Source organism: Phyllostomus hastatus, unplaced genomic scaffold, assembly GCF_019186645.2.
Source record: "Phyllostomus hastatus isolate PE091 unplaced genomic scaffold, TTU_PhHast_1.1 phas_scaffold_60, whole genome shotgun sequence".
Taxonomy (NCBI): domain Eukaryota; kingdom Metazoa; phylum Chordata; class Mammalia; order Chiroptera; family Phyllostomidae; genus Phyllostomus; species Phyllostomus hastatus.
In genome coordinates, this window is record NW_025334038.1 from 11,634,484 (window position 1) to 11,661,692 (window position 27,209).

At 35.2% G+C, this 27,209-nt stretch overlaps 1 protein-coding gene across 1 annotated transcript in view; it reads right to left on the reverse strand.

Annotated features, from left to right (window-relative positions):
* ZRANB3 (zinc finger RANBP2-type containing 3) overlaps window positions 1–27,209 on the reverse strand; it is a 226,103-nt gene that overhangs the window by 45,699 nt on the left and 153,195 nt on the right. The window contains exons 9-12 of the mRNA XM_045826044.1: window positions 7,329–7,448; window positions 5,066–5,185; window positions 1,778–1,957; window positions 794–946 (exon numbers count right to left, since the gene is read on the reverse strand). Of these exons, the coding sequence (XP_045682000.1) occupies window positions 794–946; window positions 1,778–1,957; window positions 5,066–5,185; window positions 7,329–7,448 (573 nt within the window). The remainder of the gene's footprint in view (window positions 1–793; window positions 947–1,777; window positions 1,958–5,065; window positions 5,186–7,328; window positions 7,449–27,209) is intronic.

Sequence of the window (27,209 nt, forward strand, 5' to 3'; positions counted from 1 at the left end):
TATTTGCCAGTAAAGGCAATCAGGGCTCCTTAAAGAAATGTCCACTTCCTGATCTGGGGCCGAGCAAATACATGGTGAATCTGGAATATATTGTTTCTCAGAAAGCAAAAAGCACTCAGAGAATTATAGAAAGTTATTTTTTCTAAAAAAGGAGCTTTCACTAGTCAGATTTTTTTTAAAGTGAAGGATTATAACACATGAAATAACTAATAGAATTCCTAAGCTTAGTGATTTTTTAAAATGAGAAATAAAGTCCTCTTTATAAAAAAATGTCAGCTAAAAAATATAGAAGCAATGATGGAATTAGAAAAACCATTACTATAGTTGAGGAAGAGCTGCTTTTCATGTTTATTGGCTATTCAGATATCCTCTGATACTCACATTCTATACCAATTGTGTTTTATTAACTGAATTGTATAAATTCTTTATATACTTTAGACATTGCAATGCAAATCTCTTTACTTGGTCTCTAATTTATTTATGTTACATTTTATGGCAAATTTAATATATCTTTACCTATCCTCAGGATCATAAAGATAGCCTTCTATGTTTTCTTCTGAGGTTGGATTCTATTTAGCTTGTTTTCCCAAGGAGCTAACAGTGAGGCACTGATATGTGACTGGTGCAAGATACAAGCCACTGCTGCAGCCTCCTTCCATCAGTGCTATCTTTTGGTTCTAAGAGGTTTTTCAGCATGAATAATTGAAGACTGCAATTTAAAGTAATATAAAATAAAGTTATAGTTTCAGGATCTTAAAAAGATAGAAAAGAGTAAGTTATATAATCTTCTTACATGAGTGAACAAAATATCCTTCCTCAGCTCTTCAGAATTTTCATTTGGCGTCCAAGCTTTAGCAAACTGCAGGAAATCCCATTTTTGCTTATCACCTTCCTCAACCTGAAGTTGTTCCTTCCTACCATTCAATGTGCTCCCAGTAACCTGAGTCTGGAGGATGGAAAAGCATATGAATTTGATAACATTCACTTCACAGCTGATATTTTCTAAGCAATAACTTGATTTTGCATTTGAATCACAAGTAATCCATTAAAGGAAATCATATTGTTTCAACATATCATGGGCTATAGTAATATAATTATTCATAGTCACAGTCAAATGACCAAGTCAGTGATTCCTATTCTTATGAAGAAGAGGTCTTAACTAGAGAAATTATCTTGTTTGCTTTTCTCATAAAAACTTTTACTCTAATATTTATAAACTTTGAAATTGAACCTACATATGATTGGCCATTTTGAATATCTATACTCAGTGCTTGAAAACTATCCTCTAATCCTTAGTCAAATCCTTTCCATAAACATTCCTCAAAGTTGGGAGAAGAGACAACTCAGGACACAGAACAAGCAATGTCCCTTCTACCTCTTCTAGAGTCGGGTACAAGGTGTCCTCTATCCAATATTAGTTCTGACTTCAAGATTGCTTCTGAGAAAGGGTTTATTTTTACTTAATGAAAAAGATTTGGTGCTTGAAAGCATTCTGGTTCCTTGCTAGCTAACCTCTCCTCTGTCCTCTAGAACGGTAGGAGAAGGGCTTGAGAGATAATACGAATACATGTAAATTCATGCCTCTCTTTTATTACAGAGGATAGCAAGTACAGTACTACCAACTGAAACCTTTTCTGAACTTGGTCTCTATTAACATCAGTACCTTAGTGTACTTAAGTATCCTTTACCTGAAAACACTAAAACTCTGCCTCTTAACTCATGTAGACTATGGATAATAATGAGTAAATTAGTAACCAGGCTTGAATTCAAGCTTTACCTTGCGATTCAACATCCCCCACATAAGGGTGTCTAGAGTCCCATTTGCAATGAGGTAGTGAATATTCACAGAATTGCACTGTCCAATTCGGTGAGCCCGGTCTTCTGCTTGTTTTAAATGTCCAGGGTCCCAGTATAACTCAGCAAACACAATATGAGTTGCAGCAGTAAATGTCAAACCCTTAGCAAAATAAGTGAAGAAATTAAGATGTAAATGAACTGAGAATATAACATAGAGCCATGTATAGTAGTCTTTCTGAACACATTAAATAGACAAGAGGATGTTGAAGGACATAGAAACAAATTAACCTTTCATTGTAAGCCAGATTACAAAAATTTAATTTATGAAAGGCACATGAAGACTACTTACTCCAAGATAGCCAGGTGAACTACAAAACACATTTAAGATGTATTTCAAAAGTCAATTTGATGAATATTATACACAAAATCACTTTATCCTCTGATGAAGACTAGATTCATATTACCACTGGAAATCTAATAAAATACATTATAAATGAGAATATAATCTATAACACATGGTATCCATAGCAACTAGGCAGAGAGCAATGACATCCTCTATTCATTTAATTCATATTGCTGTCCCATAAAGCAAGAAAATCACGTCTTCAGTCATACTGTTCTCTTCTATGAAATTTCTTACATTACATTCCAAAGGCCCTGAAGTTTACTGGCCTGTATCTCAATATAGACAACACAATTGCATTTTACATCAGTTTGAAATAGTACAACATTAAAATCATTAACTAAGCCTTGTTTTACATGAAATAAGCAAATCTCCTCAAACTAAAATTGAGTAAAAAATGCATGATGTTAAAGCTGGCAGGCTGAGTGAAATACGAAGCATGCTTATGCTATTGCCACACACAGGGGTTGGCAGAAATACTTACCATCCTTTGAGACTACCAACTACCCCAAGCCATTGTTCACATACACTGGAAGTTCCAAGTGAGCGACTTTTGTGACTGCTGTGCTGTTTTATGGCATGTTATTTTAACTTTAAGGGTTTTATATCACATAACACATCATACCAGCATTCATTAAAAGGTGGCATTCAAGCTGAAAATTCACTGAAGATCAATCACTTCGGAACAGAAGTTAGAAGTAATAGAAACAACTACCATGCTAAGCTGTTCTGCTACTTAGGACAAGAAATGCCACAAAATACTAGAGATAATGCTGAAAAATAAAAAGTATTTAAATAAGGACACCTTTAGCCCTGGCTGATATAGCTCAGTGGATTGAGCGAGGGCTGTGAACCAAAAGGTCCTCGGTTTGATTCCAAGTCAGGGCACATGCCTGGGTTGCAGGCCAGGTACCCCAGTGGGAACCACCTGAGAGGTGACCACACATGGATGTTTCTCCCCCCCTTTCTCTCTCCCTTCCCCTCTCTCTAAAAAAAATAAAAAATAAATAAATAAAACCTAAAAAAAGGGAAAACTTTAAAAACAAACAAACAAACAAACAAACAAACAAACAAAGACAGACACCTTTAAGCATGTAAAAAGCATCTCATGACCATATAAGATGGCAACATCACTCTGAGCTACTACTAAACTGCAATGGAAGATTCATATGCCTTAACAACAAAGTTCTTTCTACTTTCCTTTATTCCTATGAAGACACTAGCATTCAAGTATATGAATTTTGAATTATACAAGGTTGTTAGGAATATAGTCTTGAATAAAATGTGAGTGCCCTGTGCAATTTTAATTTTGAAGTCTTTTATCAGGCCACTCCTAAACTCTCTTGCCTGGCATCTCCTACATTTATTCTCCCATATTATGAGTACTCCATTTGTAATTTTATGCTCTGTTTGATAATATGTTTTAAGTCTAGAATATTTTAACAGATCTAAAACTCAGATTACTGCAAGTATAATCTAACATCAAGGAAATGTTGAGACAACCCTCCTTTTGGTTAGAATTCCTAGCAAGTTCTAGAACCAAGCAAAATTGTATGTATGTGTTTATAAATCTTCATGGAGTTTCTCTGTGTATACAATTTGCTTGGTAAAAGCAGATCTTTGGCTCTGGTTCATATTCGAGTCCACAGGAGATGACAGATATGGCATATACCAGGTTGGATGCACAGTCATATGTTCAATTATTTTCCCCTATGTTAAATATCCTGGCTTAGACATGTTAAATATCCTGGCTTAGACATTTACATCAAATTGTTTCAGAATATTACTAGGAAAAAAGTTCAGAAAGATTCCCTCTTCCACAGTGTGGCAGAGACTATTGTTGCCTTCCCTAGTATCTATTCTTTTCTTTTGTATAATTTTGTATATATTTTAAATAACTTTTATTGTCGTTCAAATACAGTTATCTCTGTTTTCCCACCACTACTTCCCCACCCCACCCACCCCCACCTCCCACCCTCAATCCTACCCCCCTTAGACTTTGTCCATGGGCCCTTTATACATGCTCCTTGACAACCCTTTCCCTTTTTTCCCGTTATTTCCCTCCCCCACCCCTCTGGTTACTGGCAGTTTGTTCTTTACCTCAATGTCTATTTTTAATCCTTGGCAGTATAACACCTGAATTTTAGCATCACTATCTGGAATAAATGCTACTTTCCCTAGCTTGTCTTGAAGTTAGTTGTGGCCATAGGACTAACTGCAGACGTAGTGTGCCTTTCTCCAGCCAGCTGTCTGAATCAAAGACATGCTGGAGGAACTCTAGCAGCCCTCTTAAAAATGAGATACCTGTTAAGAGTGGAAAAGCAGAAAGCCAGAAGGAGCCTAGGTCCTAAGGGCTTTGTGGAACCACCACGCTAGACTTGGGCTATCTACATGAGAGAGTAAAACTCTATGCATTTAAGTCTATCTTCATTTGAGTTTTCATTTACTTGCAGCCAAATGTAATTCTAAGGGGCAAACAGGGGGACTCCATAAAGAGTTCTCAGACAGAAAAGTTCTTATTCCTCAAGCCACCTTGCCTCACAGACTCTGATGAAGATAGTCAAGTAAGATAAGCACTCTAAGAAAGGGATGGGAAAATTCTATGCAAATTCAAAAGAAAAAAAGAAAGTCATGAGAAAGTATTTCAGTCAAATGAACTATATTCTTCTAAGAAATTCTCTCCTTGAAAATGTAGGAAGATTTCAGTCAGAGGTGGTGAGGCCTCCTCCTATTATACTTTCTAGCACTATCCAAAATAGAATGAATATTGATTATATCAGATATGAGATATAAAATTATAATTATGGTTAATGGCATTTTTATAACCTCAAAGGCATTTTATTATCAAGTCATGAAATTTCTTACCTGACCAGCAGCCTGAATGCTTAGGATAGCAACACGAGTCTCAGGATCCTTTTGAAACTGATTAACCAGATGTATTCTTTCTGAGGATGGAACACTTCCATCTATCCTAACATAACGAGTCTAGCATTAACAAAGGAAATGGCAAAATTAGGACAAACCCCTATATACCCAGCTTATTTTATATACTTTATGGCTTACTTTTATGTTCACATAATAAAACAGAAACTAGTTAAGATAACAGGTTGGTAAATGTTACACAAGACAAATCTTAACCAAATTTCTTAATAGTGTCTGATAACAATTTTATATCTTTTAATCTTTTAAGCTACTTGAGGTTAGGATCTATGTCCAACTTATCTTCACACCATCATTGCAAAGCTCAATGTCTTGTACATAATAGCAGTTCATGACTAAATTAAGTTAATGTTGCCCAGTAGAATTCTATGTAAATTAATACACCAAATTAATGCTGGATCAGAGTAACTTTCAAGTCACAGAATCACGAACTCCAAAGTAAAAGTAAGATCAGATGTTGCAAGAAAGGAAAATGAGGATTCTGTACGTATACTAGAAGTTCATGAAGGGTGGTATGTCTGTTTCTGAAATATCTCAGGTATGAACTGGGAAATTATCTTTTTTAATGTACAATTTGAGTTCTTTCCCCCCTCCCCCATTATTAATGTTAAAAGAAAAATGTGTTATGGTCATGCCCCTTGAGGTGGGGACCAAGACAACCACCCACATTTTTAAAAAGTAGGGAAACAATTAAGTGCTAAATTGAACAATGCTGTCTTTTAAGAATGATTTGATCTGAGTTGAGAAAAGGGAGCAATCAGCGTGCGTTACAGAAGCTGAAAAGAGCGTATTACTCAGCTTTGTAAAACAAGTATAAGCCCTGAATTTCAAATAATCTCATTTCTATATGTACTTTTATGGAAAACATAGTCTTAAATAGGTGAAGGCAGAAATATTCACTTATATAAGAAGACAGTCAAATTATTCATTAAATAGAATGCCCCTTATTAACTTTGTCTTCATAAAACAGATAGAATTGACCAGTGATCCATTTAATATCCATTAAGGTAGATTATAAACTCTTCTGAGGGTCTTTCTAAAGAAAACACACTGTCAGACTCTAAGGTATTTGAGAGAAATTCACTTCCAACATCATGACTACCTAACATTTGTAACTCTTAGTAATGTTAAATGGGATTCTAAATATATCAGTAAAGCAGAAGTGAGAAAGAGAGATAGATTGTTGCTCTTGGAATACATTCCAGTACTTCTAAGGTATACTAGAATCAGAATGAGAAAATATTATGGATCTATAATTATTGCTTAATCATCTAAAATTATTTCTAAGATTAACTCTTCCTCTGCAGGTGTTTTACAGACACTATAAGATAATCAATAAGAAAGTGTATTTCAGTATATAGTACTTTATTATATTATCATAAATCTTTCAATAAAGAAAATACCAGTATTACATTTTTGGTAATGTCAATGAATCTATTAGCTAGTGTTTGAAAAATCTATACTATACAAAGTGATAAAAAATATGGCTTTATTCCTCCATTAAAAAAACACAACAACAACTACCTACACCAGAAGGAAGTTCTGCTGTTATGTATATATTAAGCTCACATAATTTGTCAGGAAATTTCTTCTGGATGATGCTATCACTGACAGAACTGCTGGGAAATAGGGTGGACCTAAGGAGATGCAGGAGGGCCAGCAGGCTTGTTGGAGCTTACCTGAGACATTCCCTGAATGATATGTTATAAATTCATTTATACTAAATCTTAATAACCGTATTCTAAAGAGTATACAGCCTGGAGTTTAAAAGGTGGGACTATAGCTGGACACAAAAATCAGTTAACTTCATTCTTCCTTTCCTCTGGACATCACCCACATTCCAGGGATGCCTTGTGGGTAAACAAAAAATTAACCTTTAACTGCCTATACATATCTTAAATTGTATACCATTAACAAAAACCAAATTCACATCATTCCTATCAAGGCAGTAAATTTTAATCCAGATCATTTGATTAGTGAAGAATTATAACACTGGTTTAAAAGGCAAACTTTAATAGGATACCATCAATATAACAGTAATATAATATCAGTATAATTTTCAAGAAAAATATCTATAATTTATGTACCACCATGAAAAGCAGGTAAAAATGCAATTATAAGACAACCGATGTTTGGTATATTAAAAATGTGCACCCTAAAAGTACTTGACAGACAAGTGCTAACATACCTTGTTTTCTATGACTGCTTCTGTGCAAGCTTGGAGCATGAGGACATGGTGAGCAAAAACCAGAAATTTAAGTGAATCATTTTGAAGCATCATCTTAATATAATCCTTTACAGCACCTGCCTAAATATTAAATGTTAAAACTTATTAATATAATAAAATGTTTATTAAATATCATCTAACTTTCTTTTAATAAGTCAAGGAAAACTCAAACATCAATACATTTTTATGAACTTTTAACTGCTTTGTGTTCTAAGAAGCCTAAGGAAGTAGAATCACATATAATAGTAAGTGGGAGAAAAGGGATAAAAGAGGAAAAAACTGAGGAAACAAGAACAATATAAGAATTAGGAAAAAAAAAAACAAGAAAAGAGTTCAATGGAAAGTAGGTACTCAAGTAGACTATGACCAAGAAGAGGTTTTGCTTAGAAGGTAATTTTTTAAAAAGCTCATATATAAGACTAAGTGAAATGAAGTTAAGAAGAAAATAAAAGGTAAAAAGTGAAATGAATAGCATTTTTACTTTATAAAAAGGGAAAACTAAAGAAGAATAAGAAAGCTGGGACTAAAGCTTAATGATTAAGAAAGTTGGTTTATTGATATTTTTAAGCTAAAAAGTTTAAGTAGAATTATAAACAGGGCATTTTAAGGAAGAATGAAAAATGAGGAGGTTCAGTTTGTCTCCAGGATGGAAAGGGTCACAGCAGAGGCTGGAGTGATAAGATTAAGAGGATAGAAGGGAGGTCTGAGAGAACGAGGAGACACAAAGAAACTGTAGTGAGGAAAAGGAAAGAATCAAAAAAGTTCAGATTGAATAGGCTTTTCTTAGTTAACTTGAGGCCAAGTTACCTATTAAGAGTAAGAAATCAATATGAGATGAATCAAATACAATGAATTTAAAGTGGGTAGCATGAATTAAACCTAAAACATGAAAATAGCCTCTTAACTGTTAAAAATTAGTTACTTTGCAATTTTGGGAAAAGGTAATAGGCTGAACACATTTAACCTCCACTCTCAGTGTTATATTTATTTATTTTTCTTTATTGTTGTTCAAGTACAGTTGTCTCCATTTTTCCCCCAACAGTCCCCACCCCCCACCCTAGCCATCCCCACCTCCCACCCTCGATCCTAAACCCCTTTGGCTTTGACCATGTGTCTTTTATACATGTTCCTTGACAACCTGTTCCCCCTTTTCCCCCATTATCTCCTCCCATCTCCTCTCTGATTACTGTCAGTTTGTTCTTAATTTCAATGTCTCTGGTTATATTTTGCTTGCTTGTTTGTTTTGTTGATTAGGTTCCACTTATAGGTGAGATCATATGGTGTTTGTCTTTCACCACCTGGCTTATTTCACTTAGCAAAATACTCTCCAGATCCATCCATGCTGTTGCAAAGGGTAGGAATGCCTTCTTTCTGCTACATAGTATTCCACTGTGTAAATGTTGCATATTTCTTTGACCCACTCATTTGTTGATTGACACTTAGGTTGCTTCAAGCACTTGGCTATTGTAAGAGCTGCTATGAACATGGGGTGCACAGGTTCTTCTGAATTGGTGTTTCAGGATTCTTAGGGTATAATCAATCCCAGCAATGGAACTGCTGGGTCAAAAGGCAGGTCCATTTTTCGTTTCCTGAGGAAATTCCATAGTGTTTTCCACAGTGGCTGCACCAGTCTGCATTCCCACCAACAGTGTACTAAGGTTCCCTTTTCTCCACAACCTCGTCAGCTCAGTCCTATATTTAAATAATAGTAGTGAGTATAGGGAGAAAGAGGGTTGGAGAGGGGTTGATAGCAATTAACACTGAAACTAAAAAGTAGACAGATGCCTGGTAACTGAGTAGCCAACCTAATAGTTACTAAATCGTCAGTATGAAAAACTGAGAAGCATCTGGTTTACAATGAGTAATCTTTAAAAAATCAGGAAATAACACTTCTCAAAGGAGGATGGACATGTAGCTAAAACTGGAAGACTGGTTGAAAGAATGTTTAAGAAGCTGAATATGTGTAACACTCATCCATATCCTGTCTCTACCAATTCCATACAATAAGTGACTTCCCAACACATCCTGGCAGAAAACTAGAGATTTATTTTCCAGAGAGGGTAAAATAGAGGGTACTAGATGGAGGAATCCCACATTGGTGGTAGGCTATCCTATAAAAATCATGGGGATTAAATGAAAGTTACATAATAAATGCTGAGACCTGCTCTTCTCCCTTAATCTTCTTACCCCCCACACAGGCCCAAAACACACAAACAACCTTATATTCTCTAGGCAGGAGAGCAGAATCATATCAAATAACTCTTTTCTGAGGAATCTGACCACTCAAAGAGAAAAGACTAAAGATATTGATATTGGGGGTTCCTCAGCATGGCATGGTAGTCAGATCACCCTTTAATGAAGGCTACCGTTTACAAGCCATATCCATAAACCGAGTTTCCAGTTAGCATTGTGTCTTACTTGCAAAGACAAGCAAACAAAGGTCACCAGGCATTTGTAGAAAACAAACTATATGAACACATCAACTATCCAGAGACAAGAAAACTAGAAGGGATTACATTGATAAACCAATAATAGTATGCCAGAAAAAAAGGAGTAATTGGAGAAAAAGGGAAGCAATGTTGGTAAAAATATAGTAACAGAAACAAAAAAAATCACGGGGTATTAAGCTGAGGAAATCGTCCAGAAAGTAGATGAAAAATCTTCCAGAAAGTACATTGAAAATCATTAGAAATATATAAAATATAAGAAAATTAGAAGGCCAAGCCATGAGGGCAATATATGAATAAAAAGTTCTAGAAAACAGTGTAGGTAGACATGCTTTGCCTCCTCATGTGGCCATAGAAAGAATTCAACCAGATCTCAAAACAAAAAACACCCAGAACCATCAGAAAATCAAGTTGTATGGAAATCCTTAAAACCAGGGCTTTAAAGAAGCCACATTCATCCAGACTGGTAGGAAGGGTGGAGTCACAGAGATAGGTGGAGAGGTGGTGTGACAAAGAGGGGTGGCAGTTGTGGTGGCAGAACGGATAGTTCTACATTCCCATATGGTGGATAAAAATTGGGAGGGATACCTTGGGAGCAAGCGATCCTAGCCTCAGGCCAGACCACACAGCCCAGGGTTCCAGCACCTGGAAGAGAAATCCCTATTACTTCTGGCTGTAAAAACCAGTGAGTGTTGAGGGGGCGGGGGGCATGGAAGAAACTGCCAGATTTTCCCCACTTAAAGGGCCTGCATGGACTTAGAACATACATAAACCTACCCAATCTGGGTTTCACCACCAGGGCAGCAGCTGGAGTTGCATACAGGAAGTGGATGAAGTGACTGGAAATGGGGCAAGTCCTGGGCAAACCTCCAGAGGCCAGACAGTGGCATGGTCCCCTCTCTGAGACCTGCCCCTACACAAAGCCACAAAGTAGTAAAGTGGGTTGCCCTGCCCTGCCAATTTAGGTGCCTTTTCTACATAGGCCATGCTACTAAGACAGAGAGTAAAAGTAGCTCTACCTAATACACAGAAACAAACACAGGGAGCCTCCCAAATTGAGGAGACAAAATATGGCCCAAATGAAAGAACAAATCAAAACTCCATAGAGAAATGAAGATAGCCAACCTATGAGATGCAGAATTCAAAACACTGGTTATCAGAATACTCAGAGAACTCCTTGAGTGCAGCAACAACATAAAGGAAGAAATGAAGGTTACACTAAGTGAAATAAAGCAAAATCCACAGGGAACCAACAGTGAAGGGTAGGAAACCGGGATTCAAATTAATGATTTGGAGCATAAGGAAGAAATGAACATTCAACCAGAACAGAAAGAAACAAATTTTAAAAAAATGAGGATAGGCTTAGGAACCTCTGGGACAACTTTAAATGTACCAACATTGAATCATAGGGGTGTCAGAATGAAAAGAAGAAGAGCAAGATATTGAAAACTTATTTGAAAAAAAAAAAAAGAAAACTTATTTGAAAAAATAATAAAAGAAAACTTCCCTAATTTGGTGAAGAAAATAGACATACAAGTGCAGGAAGCACAGAGAGTCCCATACAAGTTGGACTCAAAGTGGACTACACAAGGACACACTATAATTTAAATGCCAAGGGTTAAAGATAAAGAGAGACTCTTAAAAGCAGCAAGAGAAAAGCAGAGAGTTACCTACAAAAGAGTTCCCACAAGACTCTCAGCTGATTTCTCAAAAGAAACTTTGCAGGCAAGAAGGGATTGGCAAGAAGTATTCAAAATGATGAAAAGCAAGGACCTACAACCTAGATATCTGGGCAGAGCTATCATTTAGAATTGAAGAGCAGATAAAGTGCTTACCAGACAATGTAAAGCTAAGGGAGTTCATCATCACCAAGCCATTATTACATGAAATGTTAAAGGGACTTATTTAAGAAGAAGATCAAAACCATGAACATCAAAAAGGCAACAAATTAGCCCTGGCTGGCGTAGCTCAGTGGATTGAGTGCGGGCTGCAAACCAAAGTGTCGCAGGTTCAATTCCCAGCCAGGGTACATGCCTGGGTTGCAGGCTATAACCCCCAGCAACCACACATTGATGTTTCTCTCTCTATCTCCCTCCCTTCCCACTCTAAAAATAAATAAAATCTTAAAAAAAAGGCAACAAATTAAAACTATCAACAACTGAATCTAAAAAACAAAACAAAAAACAACTAAGCCAACAACCAGAACAGGAGCAGAATCATAGGTATGGAGATCATTGGATGGGTATCAGCTGGGAGGAGGAAGGAATAGAATGGGGGAAATGCTGCAAGGATTAAGAAGCATAATTAGTAGGAACAAAATAGACAGGGGGATGTTAAGAACAGCATAGGAAATGGAGAAGCCAAAAATCTTACACGCATGATCCATGGATATGAACCAAGGGGGGAGATTGGTGGGGAAAAGGGGGGGGTACCAGGGTGGGATAACTGTAATAACAAAATCAATAAAATATACATAAGAAAAGTTCTAGAAAACAATACAGAGGAAACAGAAAAAATAAAATAATCAAAGAAATAAAGAATGCTTTATAGAACTTAAGGAAATAGCCCTGGCTGGTATGGCTCTGTGGATTGAGCACTGGCCTGGGAACATTAAGTTTGCTGTCTCAATTCCCGGTCAGAGCACATACCTAGGTTGTGGGCCAGGTCCCCAGTTGGGAGCGTGTGAGAAGCAACTGATCAATGTTTCTCTTCCTCTCATACTCTCCCTTCCCCCCTCTCTAAAAATAAATAAATCTTTAAAAAACAAACTTAAGGAAATAAGTTTCCAAATGGAATATGAAAAAGGCTCACTGAAGATTCTTCACAATGAATGAAAATGTACCCAGAGTAAGCTCCATCACGAAATTTTGAAACACTGGGGATGAAGAAATATTTCTATGAGCTTCCAGAAAGGGAAGAAAATATTTCACAAAATCAAAATAGAATAAAAGGTTTGAGTTGCATTGGATACCTCAATATCAAAACTAAAAATTCTGAGAGAAAAGTAATTTCCAATTAAGAATTTATATCTAGCCAAATTGAAAATCAGATATAAGAATAGAATAAAAGCATCTTCAAATATGCAAGGATTCAAATAATACCTCCCATACATTCTTAGGAGGCTACTGAAGAATATGGCCAGCAAAGCAAGGAAGTGAACAAATGAAAATAATAATATCAAGTAAAGAGGTAATTCAGCACAAGGTATAAATAAAGAAAATCCCCAGGATGAGAGCTCTGCAGCAGGCTGGAGCTGATCAAAAGCAGCAGGTAAAATTTCTTTACATAGATAAAATTAATACAGTGCTAATGTTTAAAAGATATTGAGAGTAAATTGAACCACTAGGGGAAAGTTTGAAGATCAATTATTGAAAATAAGTTGAAGAAGAAAAATATATTCATAATATATTGCATGGTTCACCTGTACATATTATAAACATGGTTCTAATAATATACATGGCAAATATTAAGCCAAAATTAGTATAAATTACTATAAAATTATTAGAAGTATAACTATATGGATTTATCTATCCATCCATCCATCCATCCATCCCTCCATCCACCCATTTACCTACTTACCTACCTACCATCCTATCACTTTGTTGGGAGAATGGGAATACAGGAAAGATCTGGGTGTGAGGGTGGGGCAGTGAAAGAGCTAGAATTTTATCTTTCACATCAGAAAGCCAATTGGTGACAGCTAAAATGACAAAGCAAGCAGTAACACAAACCCAGAAGTAAGATAAATGTGTAGCTGAGGGATTTGAGTGAACACTAAAAAAGTCAACAGCAGGAATAGGAAGTGGCTGCCTTTGGGGAGTTAAGTTTAGGGGACTGTTATTTTTTGAAATAGCTATTTATCCTCATGAAACTATGATCATATGTGGCATTGGTCATAATAAAAAATTAAAAATAGGGGCATTTCAAAGTTGAAAAATATCTGTCGAAAATTTGTGCATATGACTATAAAGTCACAAGACTGATTTTGCAAGCTAAGTTTTTTGTATGTCTAAATTTTCTAAACAATAGAAATTCATCATACAATGAGACTAGAGGCTGTCATGAACTTTAGCCTTGGATTTCGGTGCCTCAGAAAGTGGAAATGAAGGCCTCTCACAAAATAAGGAGCTATATATTCTGGACACGTTGCCATGGTAACTGAGCCACTTTAATAAATTTCAAGTTTGCCTAAAGAGCTATATTTACTGTGATAAGCCTTTCAAAAAATACATGTCAAGTTGGACTATTTTTAAGATACATTCATTTAGTCTCCACTGCAGACTGTATAATCACTGTATCCCAATCTCAAATGTGTTCTGGGCCTCTGTATAAGAAAGTCATTTCTACCAGAATCCTCCACTGATATTGCTCCCTTCTTATTACAACCAGAAACTGCTGATGCCAAAGCTCAAGCCCCGTGCTCCTGACTCCTTCCAATCACTGGCTCAGAATAGTTTATGGTTACTATTAATATTATAAAGTTCAATTATATAATGTACTAAACTGTCTCTTGGGACTAAACTAGTAAGTTAATCATAATTATGATATAGGAGAAAATGCATTTGGAGAGCCAAAATAACTATGTTAACAAATAGACTTTACATTATTTCAGGGCCTTAGGTTGGGATTGCATAGGTTTGCATTCTAAAACATACAATACATGCATTTTAACTATTCTGATTTTATCCTGTTTTAAAACTGTCACTGCATTGTCATATTTTCAGTTGTCTGCGCAGAAACTTGCTTTAGTGAATATTATATGGAATGGCAGGTCCTATTAATGATCAGGTTTGCTGGTTCAGGTTTTATAGAAGTTGCAGAAAATGCATGTATTTACAATTCTATTTTATTTTATTGAAATTGGTCTTTTACTAATGTGTTTGTTAGTCAAAGATCTAATTTAAATAATTAATGAAGGCTACCCACTACATCTCATTTAAAGAAATGCAGAAATTAAGAGAATATGTTGTAAAATTTGTTTCTTAAATTTTTTTCAGTGAACAGACACACATCATACTTTTGAAGTAAAATTAGTTAAAGAAATTAGTTAAATTTCTTCAACTAATAGGTCTTTAACTAATAGTTAAATAATTTAACTAATAGGTCTTTTAAAAAAAAGATATTATTTATTTATTTTAGATAGAGGTGAAGGGAGGGAGAAAGAGCAGGAAACAACAAAGTGTGTTTGCCTCTCGCGTGCCCCCTTCTCGGGACCCAGCCTGCAACCTGGACAAGTGCCCTGACTGGGAATCCAACTGGCAACCCTTTGGTTCTCAGGCTGGCACTCAATCCACTGAGCCACACCAGGCCAGGGCTTAACTAATAGGTCTTTAACTGCAATTAAAGACCTACTGAAAGTTACCTGATTTTAAATTGTCAGCTTTTAGTCAAATAATAAGAGGGAGAAAGAAAAAAAGACATCAAACCTGAGCTATGACAAAGATTCCTTGACCAAACTATAGTTAGGCTACTCTGGGCCCTCTTCTTGACTAGGCCTTAACCTTGGCCTTCAGAGTCTGTCCTGTCCTTGCCAGGCCTGCTTATTACATTCTTAGAAAGATTCTTGAGTTACTGAGAATGCCCCCACTTTTTATACCTGATCAACCCTTGATATTTGACTAAGTTTTTCATCACTCACAATAGATGTTTTATTCCATGGCCTTCTTTTAGCAAGAATCCTATTAGGTCAGTTTAACAAGAATCCCCCTATACTTGATGTCTCCTCTTAGTAATTTGCCATCCACCAATTCCCTTATCCTCCTGGTTGGCTATATAAATCCCCACCTGCCCTTGCTGTATTCAGAGTTGAGCAAGCTCTCTCCTCAATTGCAATAGAGTCAATTCCTATTGCAATGATCTTGATTAAAGTCTTTCTTACCATTTTAACACATGTCAGAATAATTTTTTCTTTAATGGCTATAAATTCTATGTATTAGCTAAGGGAATAAAAGCCCAAAGAAGCTTCTCTAAGTGCTGAAGTCCTCAGGTCCCAGACCAAACGGCAGTTTTGTTTAGATATCTGGTGGCCATATAGTTTAAGAAAAGCCCTTGAAGCCCTTCTCAATCAATAAGAGGTGAACTGTGACTGGTCTTAGCAAACCTATCACTTTCATGTCTCCTGCAAATGATTCTGACTAATAAGAAATGTGTAAAGTCTACGGCAGGGTTAAAAAACCATCCTCATTAACAAAGGGACTTATTGAAAAGCTTTTCCTTGCTTTAGACATTATGGTTTGCATATGATGCAGAAATTGCAGCAGTCATCTTGGGGTTACTATGGAAGCCACTGAGGACAAGTGGTGAACTAGGTCAGCCAAAGTAGAGACAGAAGAGCCTGCGTTCTTAAAAAAAAAAACAACAAAGAACACCTTTATTGAGATATATAATTCACAAGGTATGAAATTCACCCACTTAGAGTATATGATTCAATTTGTCTTTTAGTATATTCATCAAATTGTATATCCATCATCGCAATCAATTTAGAATATCTTCACTACCCTAAAAATAAATCCTTCACCTCTTAGCCATTACCTCCCCACCCCAGGTCCCAGCATCACCCCTAGCTCTAAACAAACATGAATCTACTTTGTCCCTGTGGCATGGACTATTTTGGACATTTTATTTAAAAGGGATCATTCAATATGTGGTCTTTTGTGACTAGCTTCTTTATTAGCATAATGTTTGCAATCCAAGTTGTAGAATGTATCAATATTTAATTTCTTTTCTACTTTCAAGTAACATTCTAGTGTACAGATATTCCATATGTTATTTGTTGTTAATCAGTTGACATCCTCTTTGCCTTTCTTGTTTGTATTCATTTACATCTAGTTCACCTTACACTATTTCTTATCAATTTATTTGTGAGAGTCAATTTGCCTTTTATCCTTTAAAATTAGCTAAAATAAAGAAAGGAAAGTACCAAAGTCAAAGAGAATATGCACTGCTCATCCCCTCACCTCAGGCAATCATGAAAGAAAGGCTAGAAATTTGTTTTCTGCAGTTCCTTCCTCTTTGTTCATCGTTCTTAATTTACAAACCATTTCATCAACCCAAAAAATATTTACAAATCTGGCAGTCTTCAAGGAAAGACTGCTAGTTCCATACTATAAGGTCAATGTTTTGGAAATTTCACAGAGCCTCTTGCCAAAATTTTACTATGAAAACATAGTTTCTCTTCCAAAGGTGGTTTGGGTGAACTACTATAAATGTTATTTTCTTATCTTTAAGCATGTTTATGACTGTATGTGTAAGTAGAAAACTAACACTTCTAATACATCCAATCTTTTGACATCAACCAAGTTCCACAAGCAGCCCACTTTCAATTGAGAAGCAGAAGGTCTACAACACAGTGTGAAGACAGTAACTCCAATTTATACCTTAACCAACCCAATTTTACAGAAGAATCTGGGATCCTAAACATTCCCATCAAGCTTTCTGGGACCAACCTTAATGAAGCAATCATTCTATCTAATCATTCTGTCTCATATAGAATGGGTGAGAGAGAAGATTCCCATGACATACTCCATTGGGTTTACTCAAATTTAGAGAAAGTTAGAAAGTAAAGCCAGTAGTTATTATGGACTTCTAAAAAATTGTTTTCATGGAAGTTGATTTCATGGAATTCTGGTCATAAAAGTCTTTAATCAAAACAGCTAATCTAAGTCTTTTAAAACTGAATTCAACTTTATAACTGTCTCAATTTCTTTCCAAACTCCATCCACAGGTTATGTCAATAAGGCAATCAACTTTGTATTACTAAAGCATAGTTCTGAATAAACCTTATTTGAGTGTTTAAAATTGTAACACATAAAACATACAGACTTAAAAATTCTGTATCTTCTCCATGTCTATGCAAGGATGCTGAAAAATCACTAATAGCAAGGATGCTGAAAAATCACTAATAGGGAAATAGGCACCACTTTAAAGCCACAGTCACTAACAACTATTAAATTTATTCAGCTATCCTATGGGAATAGCTAACTGCATGTACTCTGGAGCCAAACTGGGTTCAAATCTTACCTCTATCATTTACAATCTGAGAGTGCTTGAGCAAGACACTTCAATTGTGTTTTCATTTTCCCATCTGTAAAAGAGGGTAAAAAGTACCTATATTCCACAGAATGGCGGTGAGAATTAAATGAGTTAGTGCATAAAATAAGCTTGGAATAGTGCCTAGCACATGGTAAACACTGTAGAAGTGTTAGCTATTATTATTACTATTTTTCTACAGTAAATTGCAAAAACAACTTCAACTTTTACCACTTTCTTTGAAATAAGAACCTCTACCTCTTGGCTCTCAAACTTCCCGCTGCCCAGAGTAAATAGAATTTATCACCTAAGAATTCCCTTTCCTTATCTTTACTCATCAAAACTTGCTTTCTTTTTGTAGCAAGAGGGGTATTTCTTTTCTTCTCCAAGGCAAATCCCTCTACCTGTGATTCCAAACTTAACCACTCCTGCCACCTCAGAGTCCTTACATCACTCTTTCTTCTCAAGTGGAAGTTTCAACTTCAGTAGAGCCTTCTTCCATTCCACAGGACCACATAACTAATATACTATCTTTTTTCTCCTCTAAAATAACATTATTGTTTTATTTGCACTCTAAAATAACATTATTATTCTATTTTCACTTTATTATTATTGACCATCTCCTTACTAATGAACAAAAGGCAGATTGTGCCTGGTTCAGAGCCAGAGACCCTTAAAGAGAAGAACTAGCTGAGGAAGAGCATGTGTAGGTCCCACAATATCCCAGTCCCTGTGCAGCAGAGACTACTGCTGTGGCTTCATTATATCTCACTGCACATTATGAATAGAGTTCTACCTGTGCTAAGCTGCTGAGGCAAAACAGCAAAGAGGAAAAACATCTTGTGCATAATGAAACTGTGTTTAAAGCAATTTACCTCTGAAAGAATTTTCAGGCACTAAAGAATGCTGTCATTCCCAGAATAACAGAAATTTCAATTATGGGTTGGTTTAATCCTACAAAAATAACTGGCATTTCTCTTAAAGTGGTTTTCTCTAAAAATGAGATGTTGTAATATAACAGAAAATAGCTAAAAGTTGGCCAAATCCCATACCATATCTGTTTTCTTCCTAGGAGAGCAATATACTGATCCTAAGTATAATCTGTTTACTTGTCTTTATTGTACTCTCAATAAATATTAAAAGCAATAAAAATAATGATATAGAAGAAAAGTAATTTTAATTTTCTGAGATCCCTAAGTGACTTTTTACCAGTAACATTGATTATTTTATGTGCATTTCCTTTGTTTGGTGTTTATCATAATTATTTACTGCTCATTATCATTATTAAACTTGTTATCATTAAGAAATATCTGAAAAAGAGATCTCAGGAATGTAATAACAAAAGGACATAATTAACAAGTATACTTAAAATTTATATAGCCTCTATCGTCTTAAGAAGTACAAGTATTTAATCTCAAAAGGCAGATCAGAATAAATGCAGCACATGGATGGCATATGTTGATACCACAACTGTAGGGTACTACAGTAATGTATATGTTAATGATGATCAGACTAGTATGATCTAAGTTGCTGACATGACCTAATTTGAAGCACTGGTACTGTATTCCTGTCTGCCTAGAAGACACTGTAGGATATGAGAAAAAGAAGAGAGATTAGAGCAGAGAAAGAAAGCTATCCTGGAGCTCTATAAAACTAGAATAGGTGGAGACACATTTGTCTGGAAGGCTTTAGATATAGCTCTGCCTAGAGCAAAGGAAGAGGATAGATGACCCCCCAGAGGTCATCTCATTGTTCTCTAACCACAATTAATGAACAGTGTTAAAATAGTCATATAAATAGATGTGGGAAGTATTCACTTCCTCAGAAGAGCTGAGAAAAAGATTTTATACTTTACACATTATTAATTACATAGTTATAGTCTTTTAAAAATTAAATACCACAAATAAAGGTATATGCCTCCAAAATATCATGTCCTATAAGTAACTATATATTCACACAAATGAATTTACTTGAAAACTTATTATTGTCTTTAAAAATCTTCTCACTCTTATCAAGATTTTTCAAATTTAAATAAACTATTATTAGATAATTATAATTATCTTTAAATTTCTCATCATAATTGTTCAAATGATTCAATAAAGAGAAAGTATTTCTAATGTGATATTGCACAATACAAAAAATATTCTAAATATTCTGTTGTTGAACAGCTTGTGCCTTGCTGAGTTTGGCACAGATCATATTTAATGGGAGACTGGGCATAACTGTGTCTCCCGTTTTTCTCAGTTTCAATGAATGGTACAAACATCAACCTAGCTGGCCAAGCAAAAAGTCTAGATTTTATTTTTTCCTCCCCTCTCTACTCAGTCAATCACCAATGTGCACTGATTTACCATCTTAATAATTCCTGAATTTCTTCTTTGTTTCCAATTAATATGCATAGCCAGTGCCTTGGTTTAGCTCACCCCCTATGAGCCTGATTTCCCAGTACACATCCCCAGTGGATTCCCTGCCTACAGGTTGTTTCTATCAATGCGTTCTCCACATAGCTGTAGTTCTCTCTGGAAAGCACAATTCTGAGCACTTTACTCTACTCCACCATATCAGATTCCTCAGAACCCTGAGGAGAAATGATAAACTACGAACTGTGACCTTCATGATATGATTACTGCTCTCTATAATCTCCAGTGTAGTCTCTCTCAGAATTCCTTCCTGACACTATATTTTAGTCATGATGACCTACTTTTGGTTCCCTAATGATGCCACTTCTGGTTAATCTTTGTGAATTTGTAAAAATGTTTTATTTGTCTGAAATACATTGTATACTCACTCCATCAGCTCCATCCCCTTCCTATTTCACTCCCCTCATTTTTTGTTGGCTAAGTCTTATGTCCCATTCCTTGGGATGTCTTTCCCAAACACTTTCCCCATCTCCTCATCTCCCCCGCCCCCCACCAATATTAGGCCAGGTGTCTTCTCTCATGTACTCCCACAGTTTGAAGTACTAAATATACTGTAGTTGAACATTTATTTTGCTGTCTTCCCCAACACTCTGATTCTTTGAGAGGTAAATGCTGTATCTTGTTCACTATGCATCCCTGGCACCAAGCAGTATCCTTGCCATATAGTAGGCACTCAATACGTATCTGTTGAATTAGTCAGGAAAACAGCTAAAGAAAGAAATCTTCAAAATGAATTTGTGTACAACAGAGTAGCCAAGTAGAAAGAATTTATAGTCTATGGTATTTCCAAAGTTCATTAACAAATTGGCTTGAGAAAATTCTAAACACATTTTTTCACAAAAACAATATTAAATGTAGTTGATAATTAGCTACCTTCTCTAAAATCTATTTTATTCACAATGTAGATAAACTATACTATTTATAGTTATTATAAACTCTACTGGATATAATAATGTTTCTGGGGGGAAAATGTATGAAGAATTCCAATTTAGTAATGCCATGAACTAATTATTTTTAGCTGCAGCTCAAGAATAAAAATACATAGTTCCAATTTATGTAGGTGGTTGAGGACAGAGGTTCTAATAGAGAAGAAATGAAAAATAACTAAAAGCTAGGGAAGTGGAGTGGCAACGATTGGTCTTCTGCTGCCATTAATCTTGGGGAACATGCCCAACCTGGGGATAAGTGACTTTTCATCTCTTTACTATTCCTTCAAAAATCCTATGTGACAGGATAGTAAGAAGCTAGGAAAATTCCTGGGCAAGAGGAATGAGGAAACTGAGACAAGAAAATTAAACAAAATGAAACAGCTTGAGCAACTTACAGCCAGCTAGTGAATCACAAGACCTTATCTCCCCCTAACCAAGGACACTTGAGAATAAATGGTTTATACCTCTCCTCCCTAACCAAAGAACACATAGGTTAAATCTCCTTGGCCTGGGAAATAGAGACAGAGACCCAATTAATGTTATCTGTGACAGCTAAACCCAAGGACAGGTGAAGTCAGGGGAACAAATAACAAAAACCCATTAAAAGGCAGACAGACCCAAGATAAAAGTAAAACAGTATAGCAGACCAAAAATATTCCCAACCACCCCTTTGGGCTCATTTTGATACATCAGCATATTTAAAATGCACCTGGAAAGCTGATGAATATTCTGCGGAAATCCTCCCATAAGATTCTCACCCATAGAAGAAAGATACAGAGCCCCCAGGAGAAAGACTCAATGTGGGCTACAGAATGCCCATCATGAACTTTTTACTTTCTCCTAAACTCGAAGGGTCCCCAGGAGACTTGCAGCTAGGGGTGTAGTAGGTAGCAGGCAGCTAGACTCGGGCTTACCCCCTAATCCTGTCTCCAGGGCTCCCTTTTCCCTGACTTTTATGTGAGCTAAAGGCAGCCCCACCTTGGGTCACTCCTTTCCTATACTTTTTTGAGGAAGGCAAAACAGAGTACCACCTAGGCTCTCTACACTGTTACTTCTTCTGTTGTAAGTCCTTCTTTTGTTTCACTGTGCCCAGATTTAATAAACATACTCTTAAAATCACCTAGACTTGTGTTGTGAAATCTTTCCTACACAAAGTCAAGAACCCATACACTATAGGTCAACCTGAGGCAGACTTGCATCAGGCTGGTCCCTGTAGGGTAACACTAGGAATTAGGTACCAACTTCTGACTTCCAACAAGGGTTTTCTATCACAGACAGGAAATTATATAAAATGTTCTCAAATACATTCTCTTCCCTTAAACAAGCATTCTGTACTCAGTATGAAGTACAAAGAAAGTTAAGCAAGCAAGCAAACAAAGAACAAGACAGCTCTATGACTCTGTGATTAACTCTATGAAAAATAACTTGTCAAAAAAAAAAAGAAATGTAATTACAGTCAACTGTGAAATGTTTAAATGAGTCATTACACTGAAAACAATGAACATTGATCAAACCAGAAATTATGACAAAAGTTATGATATGGGAAAATGAAACACGGTGAATGTACTGTAAATACTTTCTTCTAATCTGTATTTTACATTTGTATTTTTATAACAGTGTCTTTTGTACATCATACTTTTTAAAGCACCATAAGTTTTGGTTTTGAGCCCTGTTTTTTACCTCTTTAAAGTATGCGCTTTTACAGATGTTGAAGTATACTGTACACATTAAATTTATATAATGTTATTAACTAATGTTATCTCATTAAGTTTAATAATAAAAAGTATATGTTTTTATACTCTATCTAAAAAAACTGCTACCCAAAGTTTGGGAGTATTTTTATGTATGTGTGCTACTGAAATTTTTATAAGTTAGCTTATATTTATGTCTTGGACCCACCTCAAATTAATTTTTATGTATGGTGTAAAAATTATGTAGGCCAAGGCTCATTTTTTTCCCTTAAGGATATCCAATTGCCCTAATCCTGTTTGTTGAAAAACTATTGCTTCCCGTTGATAGTCATTTCATCCCATTTCCTAAATCCATTGACAATCTATGTAAGGTCTATTTCCAGACTCACTTTTCTCATTCATTAATATAAATGTCTCTCCTTATGCCACTACTACAAGTTTTGATTATTGTAACTTTATAGTAAGTATTTATATCATGAGGTATGGGTCTTCCAGTTTTGTTCAGAATTATTTTGGCTATAGTTAAGTCCTGTGTTGCCTCATAAATTTTACATTCAGCTTGTCAATTTTGACAAAAAAAGACTACAGGTTAAGAGCACTGGGGGTGGGGCATGGACTGGGATGGGAGTAGAAGACAGAAAACTGTATTTGAACAACAATTAAAAAAAAGACTACAGGGACTTTGATTAGCATTGCACTGAATATATAAATTATAGAGAACTGACTTGTGTACATGATCTATCTTGTCATTTTTTTAAGTTTGCTTTTACATTCTTTAAATAAAACTTTGTAGTTCTCAGTGCATATATTTGTTGAATTTATCCTGAAGTAGTTCATGTTAATTGATGCTATTGTAAATTCTATTCTTTTTTTAATTTTATTTTAATTGTTGTTCAAGTACAATTTTCTCTTTTACTCCCATCCCAGCCCATCCACCCAGCCCTCCCCCACTCCCTCCCATTTCCACCCACCCCTAGTTTTTGTCCATGTGTCCTTTATACTTGTTCCTGTAAACCCTTCCCCTTTCCCCCTGAAATTCCCTCCCCTCTCCCCTCTGGACACTGTCAGTCTGTTCTCTATTTCAGTGTCTTTGGTTATATTTTGTTTGTTTTTTTGTTTTGTTGTTTAGGTTCCTGTTAAAGGTGAGATCATATGGCATTTGTCTTTCACCACACGGCTTATTTTGCTTAGCATAATGCTTTCCAGTTCCATTCATGCTGTGGCAAAGGGTAGGAGCTCCTTCTTTCTTTCTGCTCCACTGTGTAAATGTACCATAGTTTTTTGATCCATTCATTTGCTGATGGGCACCTTGGTTGATTCCAACAATTGGCTATTGTAAATTATGCTATTATGATTATTGGGGTGCATAGGTTCTTTTGGACTGGTGTTTCAGGGTTCTTAGGATATAATCCTAGCAGTGGAATTGCTGGGTCAGAAGGCAGATTCATTTTTAGTTTTCTGAGAAAATTCCATACTGTTTTCCATACTGTACCAGTCTGCAATCCCACCAACAGTGTACTAGGGTCCCCTTTTCTCCACAACCTCTCCAACACTTGTTTGTTTCTTTGTTTATGATAGCCATTCTGACTGAACAGAACAGAGAGCCCAGAAATAAACCCAAGTCTTCACAGTCAATTAATATTTGACAAAGGGGGCAGCAACATAAAATGGGGTAACAATAGCCTCTTCAACAAATGGTGTTGGGAGAACTGGACAGCTCCGTGCAAAAAAATGAAACTCAAGCACCAACTTACACCATACACAAAAATAAATTCAAGGTGGATAAAAGATATAAATATAATCTGTGACACTGTTAAAGTCTTAGAGGAGAACATAGGCAGGAAAATCTCAGATATTTCACAGCAAGATTTTTTACTGATATGTCCCCTAGAGCAAGGGACATAAGGGAAAGAATAAACAAATGGGATCTTATCAAAATAAAAAGCTTCTGCACAGCTAAAGAAAACAGTATTAAAATAAAAAAGAGAACCAACTGTATGGGAAAACATATTTGCCAATGATACCTCAGACAAGGGTTTAATCTCCAAAATATATAAAGAACTTACACAACTCCACTCTAAGAAGACAAGCAACCCAATTAAAAATTGGATAAAGGACTTGAACAGACACTTCTCCAAAGAGGACATACAGAGGATCCAGAAACACATGAAAAGATGCTCAATATTACTAGCTATCAGAGAGATGCAAATTAAAACCACAATGTAAATTGTATTCTTAAAATTTCAATTTCTAATTTTTCATTGTTAGTATATAGAGCTACAAATGATTTTTGTATATTGAACTTAAATCCTGCAACCTTGATAATTCACTCATTAGTTCTAGTAGCTCGATTGTTCCTAGACTTTCTATGTAGACCACCAAGTAGTTTTATTTATTCCTTTTCAATCTGCATTCCTTTTATTTCATTTTCTAGGCTTATTGCATAGTTTTAAGAAAATGTTGGCTCAAACAATGTTGAAAAAAGTGGTGAAAGCAGTCTCTCTTTTTCCTGATCTCAGGGGAATAGCATTCAGTCTTAGAGCATTAAGTATGATATTAATTTTATGTTTTTCATAAATGCTTTTTATTGGAATGAGGAAATCCCTTTCTAGTTCTACTTTGTCAAGAGGTTTTATTGTGAGTGAATATAAAATTATGTCATATGATTGGGATAATCATATGGTTTTCCATTTTTACATCATTAATGTGGTAAATGACAGTTAATTCAATCTTAAATCTTATATTGCTGATATACTATTTTTTACATATTGGTGAATTTGATATACTAATATTTTGTTAAGGATTTTCACATTCATGAAGGATATTGACCTGTACTTTTCTCATGATGTGCCTGTTTTATCTTGGTATCAGGGTAATCCTGGATTTACAATATTATTTGGGATGTATTGGTTCCCCTCCCGCTTTCTAAAAAAAAAAAATTTTAGTGATTAGTTTTAGTTATCCATGATACACATATTTAGGACAAATATCTGTAATTGATGAATTGACTCCTTTATCATTATGTAAATCTGCTTCCTTATTTGGTGATATTCTTTGTTCTGAAGTCTATATTAACTGATATTAATATAATTATTTTAGGTTTCTTTTTATTATTATTTGCATGATGTATCTTCTTTTAGCCATTTATTTTTAGCCATTAGCCTTCATACGTAAAGTCATCTTCTTGTTGGTAACATATAATTTCTGCAATCTTAGGTCATTTACATTTAATCTAATTATTGATATAACTGAATTTAAAGTTATCATCTTGTTAGTTATTTTCTATTTGATCCAGTTGTTCTTTGTTCCTTTTTCTGCCTTCTTTTGGATTAACTTAGAATTTTTTCTGTCAATAGATTGTGTTATTGTATCCACTATATGCACATTTTAAAACTTTTTATTTTGAAATAATTTTAAGACACACCAGGGGTTGTAAAAAATGATGTCTAGGTTAAGGATGCTATGTATCCTTAACCTAGATACCTCTAACAATAATTTCTTATATAACCATATTAAAATATCAACACCAGGAAAATCACATTGTTATAGTATTATTTTCTATCATTGTGATTCTATTGTTTTGAAAATGTTATAAAAATAGTGCCAGGATCTATGTAAACTTTGAGATTGGCTTCTTTCACTAAGTATTATGCTTTTGAGAATCATCCAATATATTGTTTATCAATAGTTCAATCCTTTTCATTGAGTATTCCATTTTATTGATATACTATAAATATAAATCTAAGTTTTCATTTCTCTAGGATAAATATCCAGGACATTTATAATTTTTATGACTACATTTTATCCCTACTACTGGCTTATAAGCTGATTAAAATAATTTTTTCAGACTCCGTTTTTTTTATTTCTAGCATTTAAATTTTACTGTCTTTACAGTTTCCATATTTCTTTTGAAATTCTTTGTCTTTTCATGTCTGTTATTTTTCTACTACATCTTTTAAAATATTATTCATAGCTTTTAAAAATTCCTTTTGTAACAGTTCTATAGTCTGGGTCATCTGTCCATTTGGTGTTATTAATGGTTTTATTTCTTAACAAGGAATTTATTTTTAATTTATTTATTTTTTCATCATTTATCTTCCATGCTAGAAATTATGTCTAGAAAAACAGGACTGATGGAGACAAATGATACTTACACCCAGAAATGGGCATGCTACTTTTTCTGTCAGGGTGACAGTGTAGGAGGCCATAAGACAATCTAATCAGTATTGAGCTGTATTTAGGTTCTCTTGTTACATTTTCCTTCAGTGCACCACAAACTTGAATTCCTTCAACAATGGGATGCTTTTACTTGTGATAGTGTAGACCA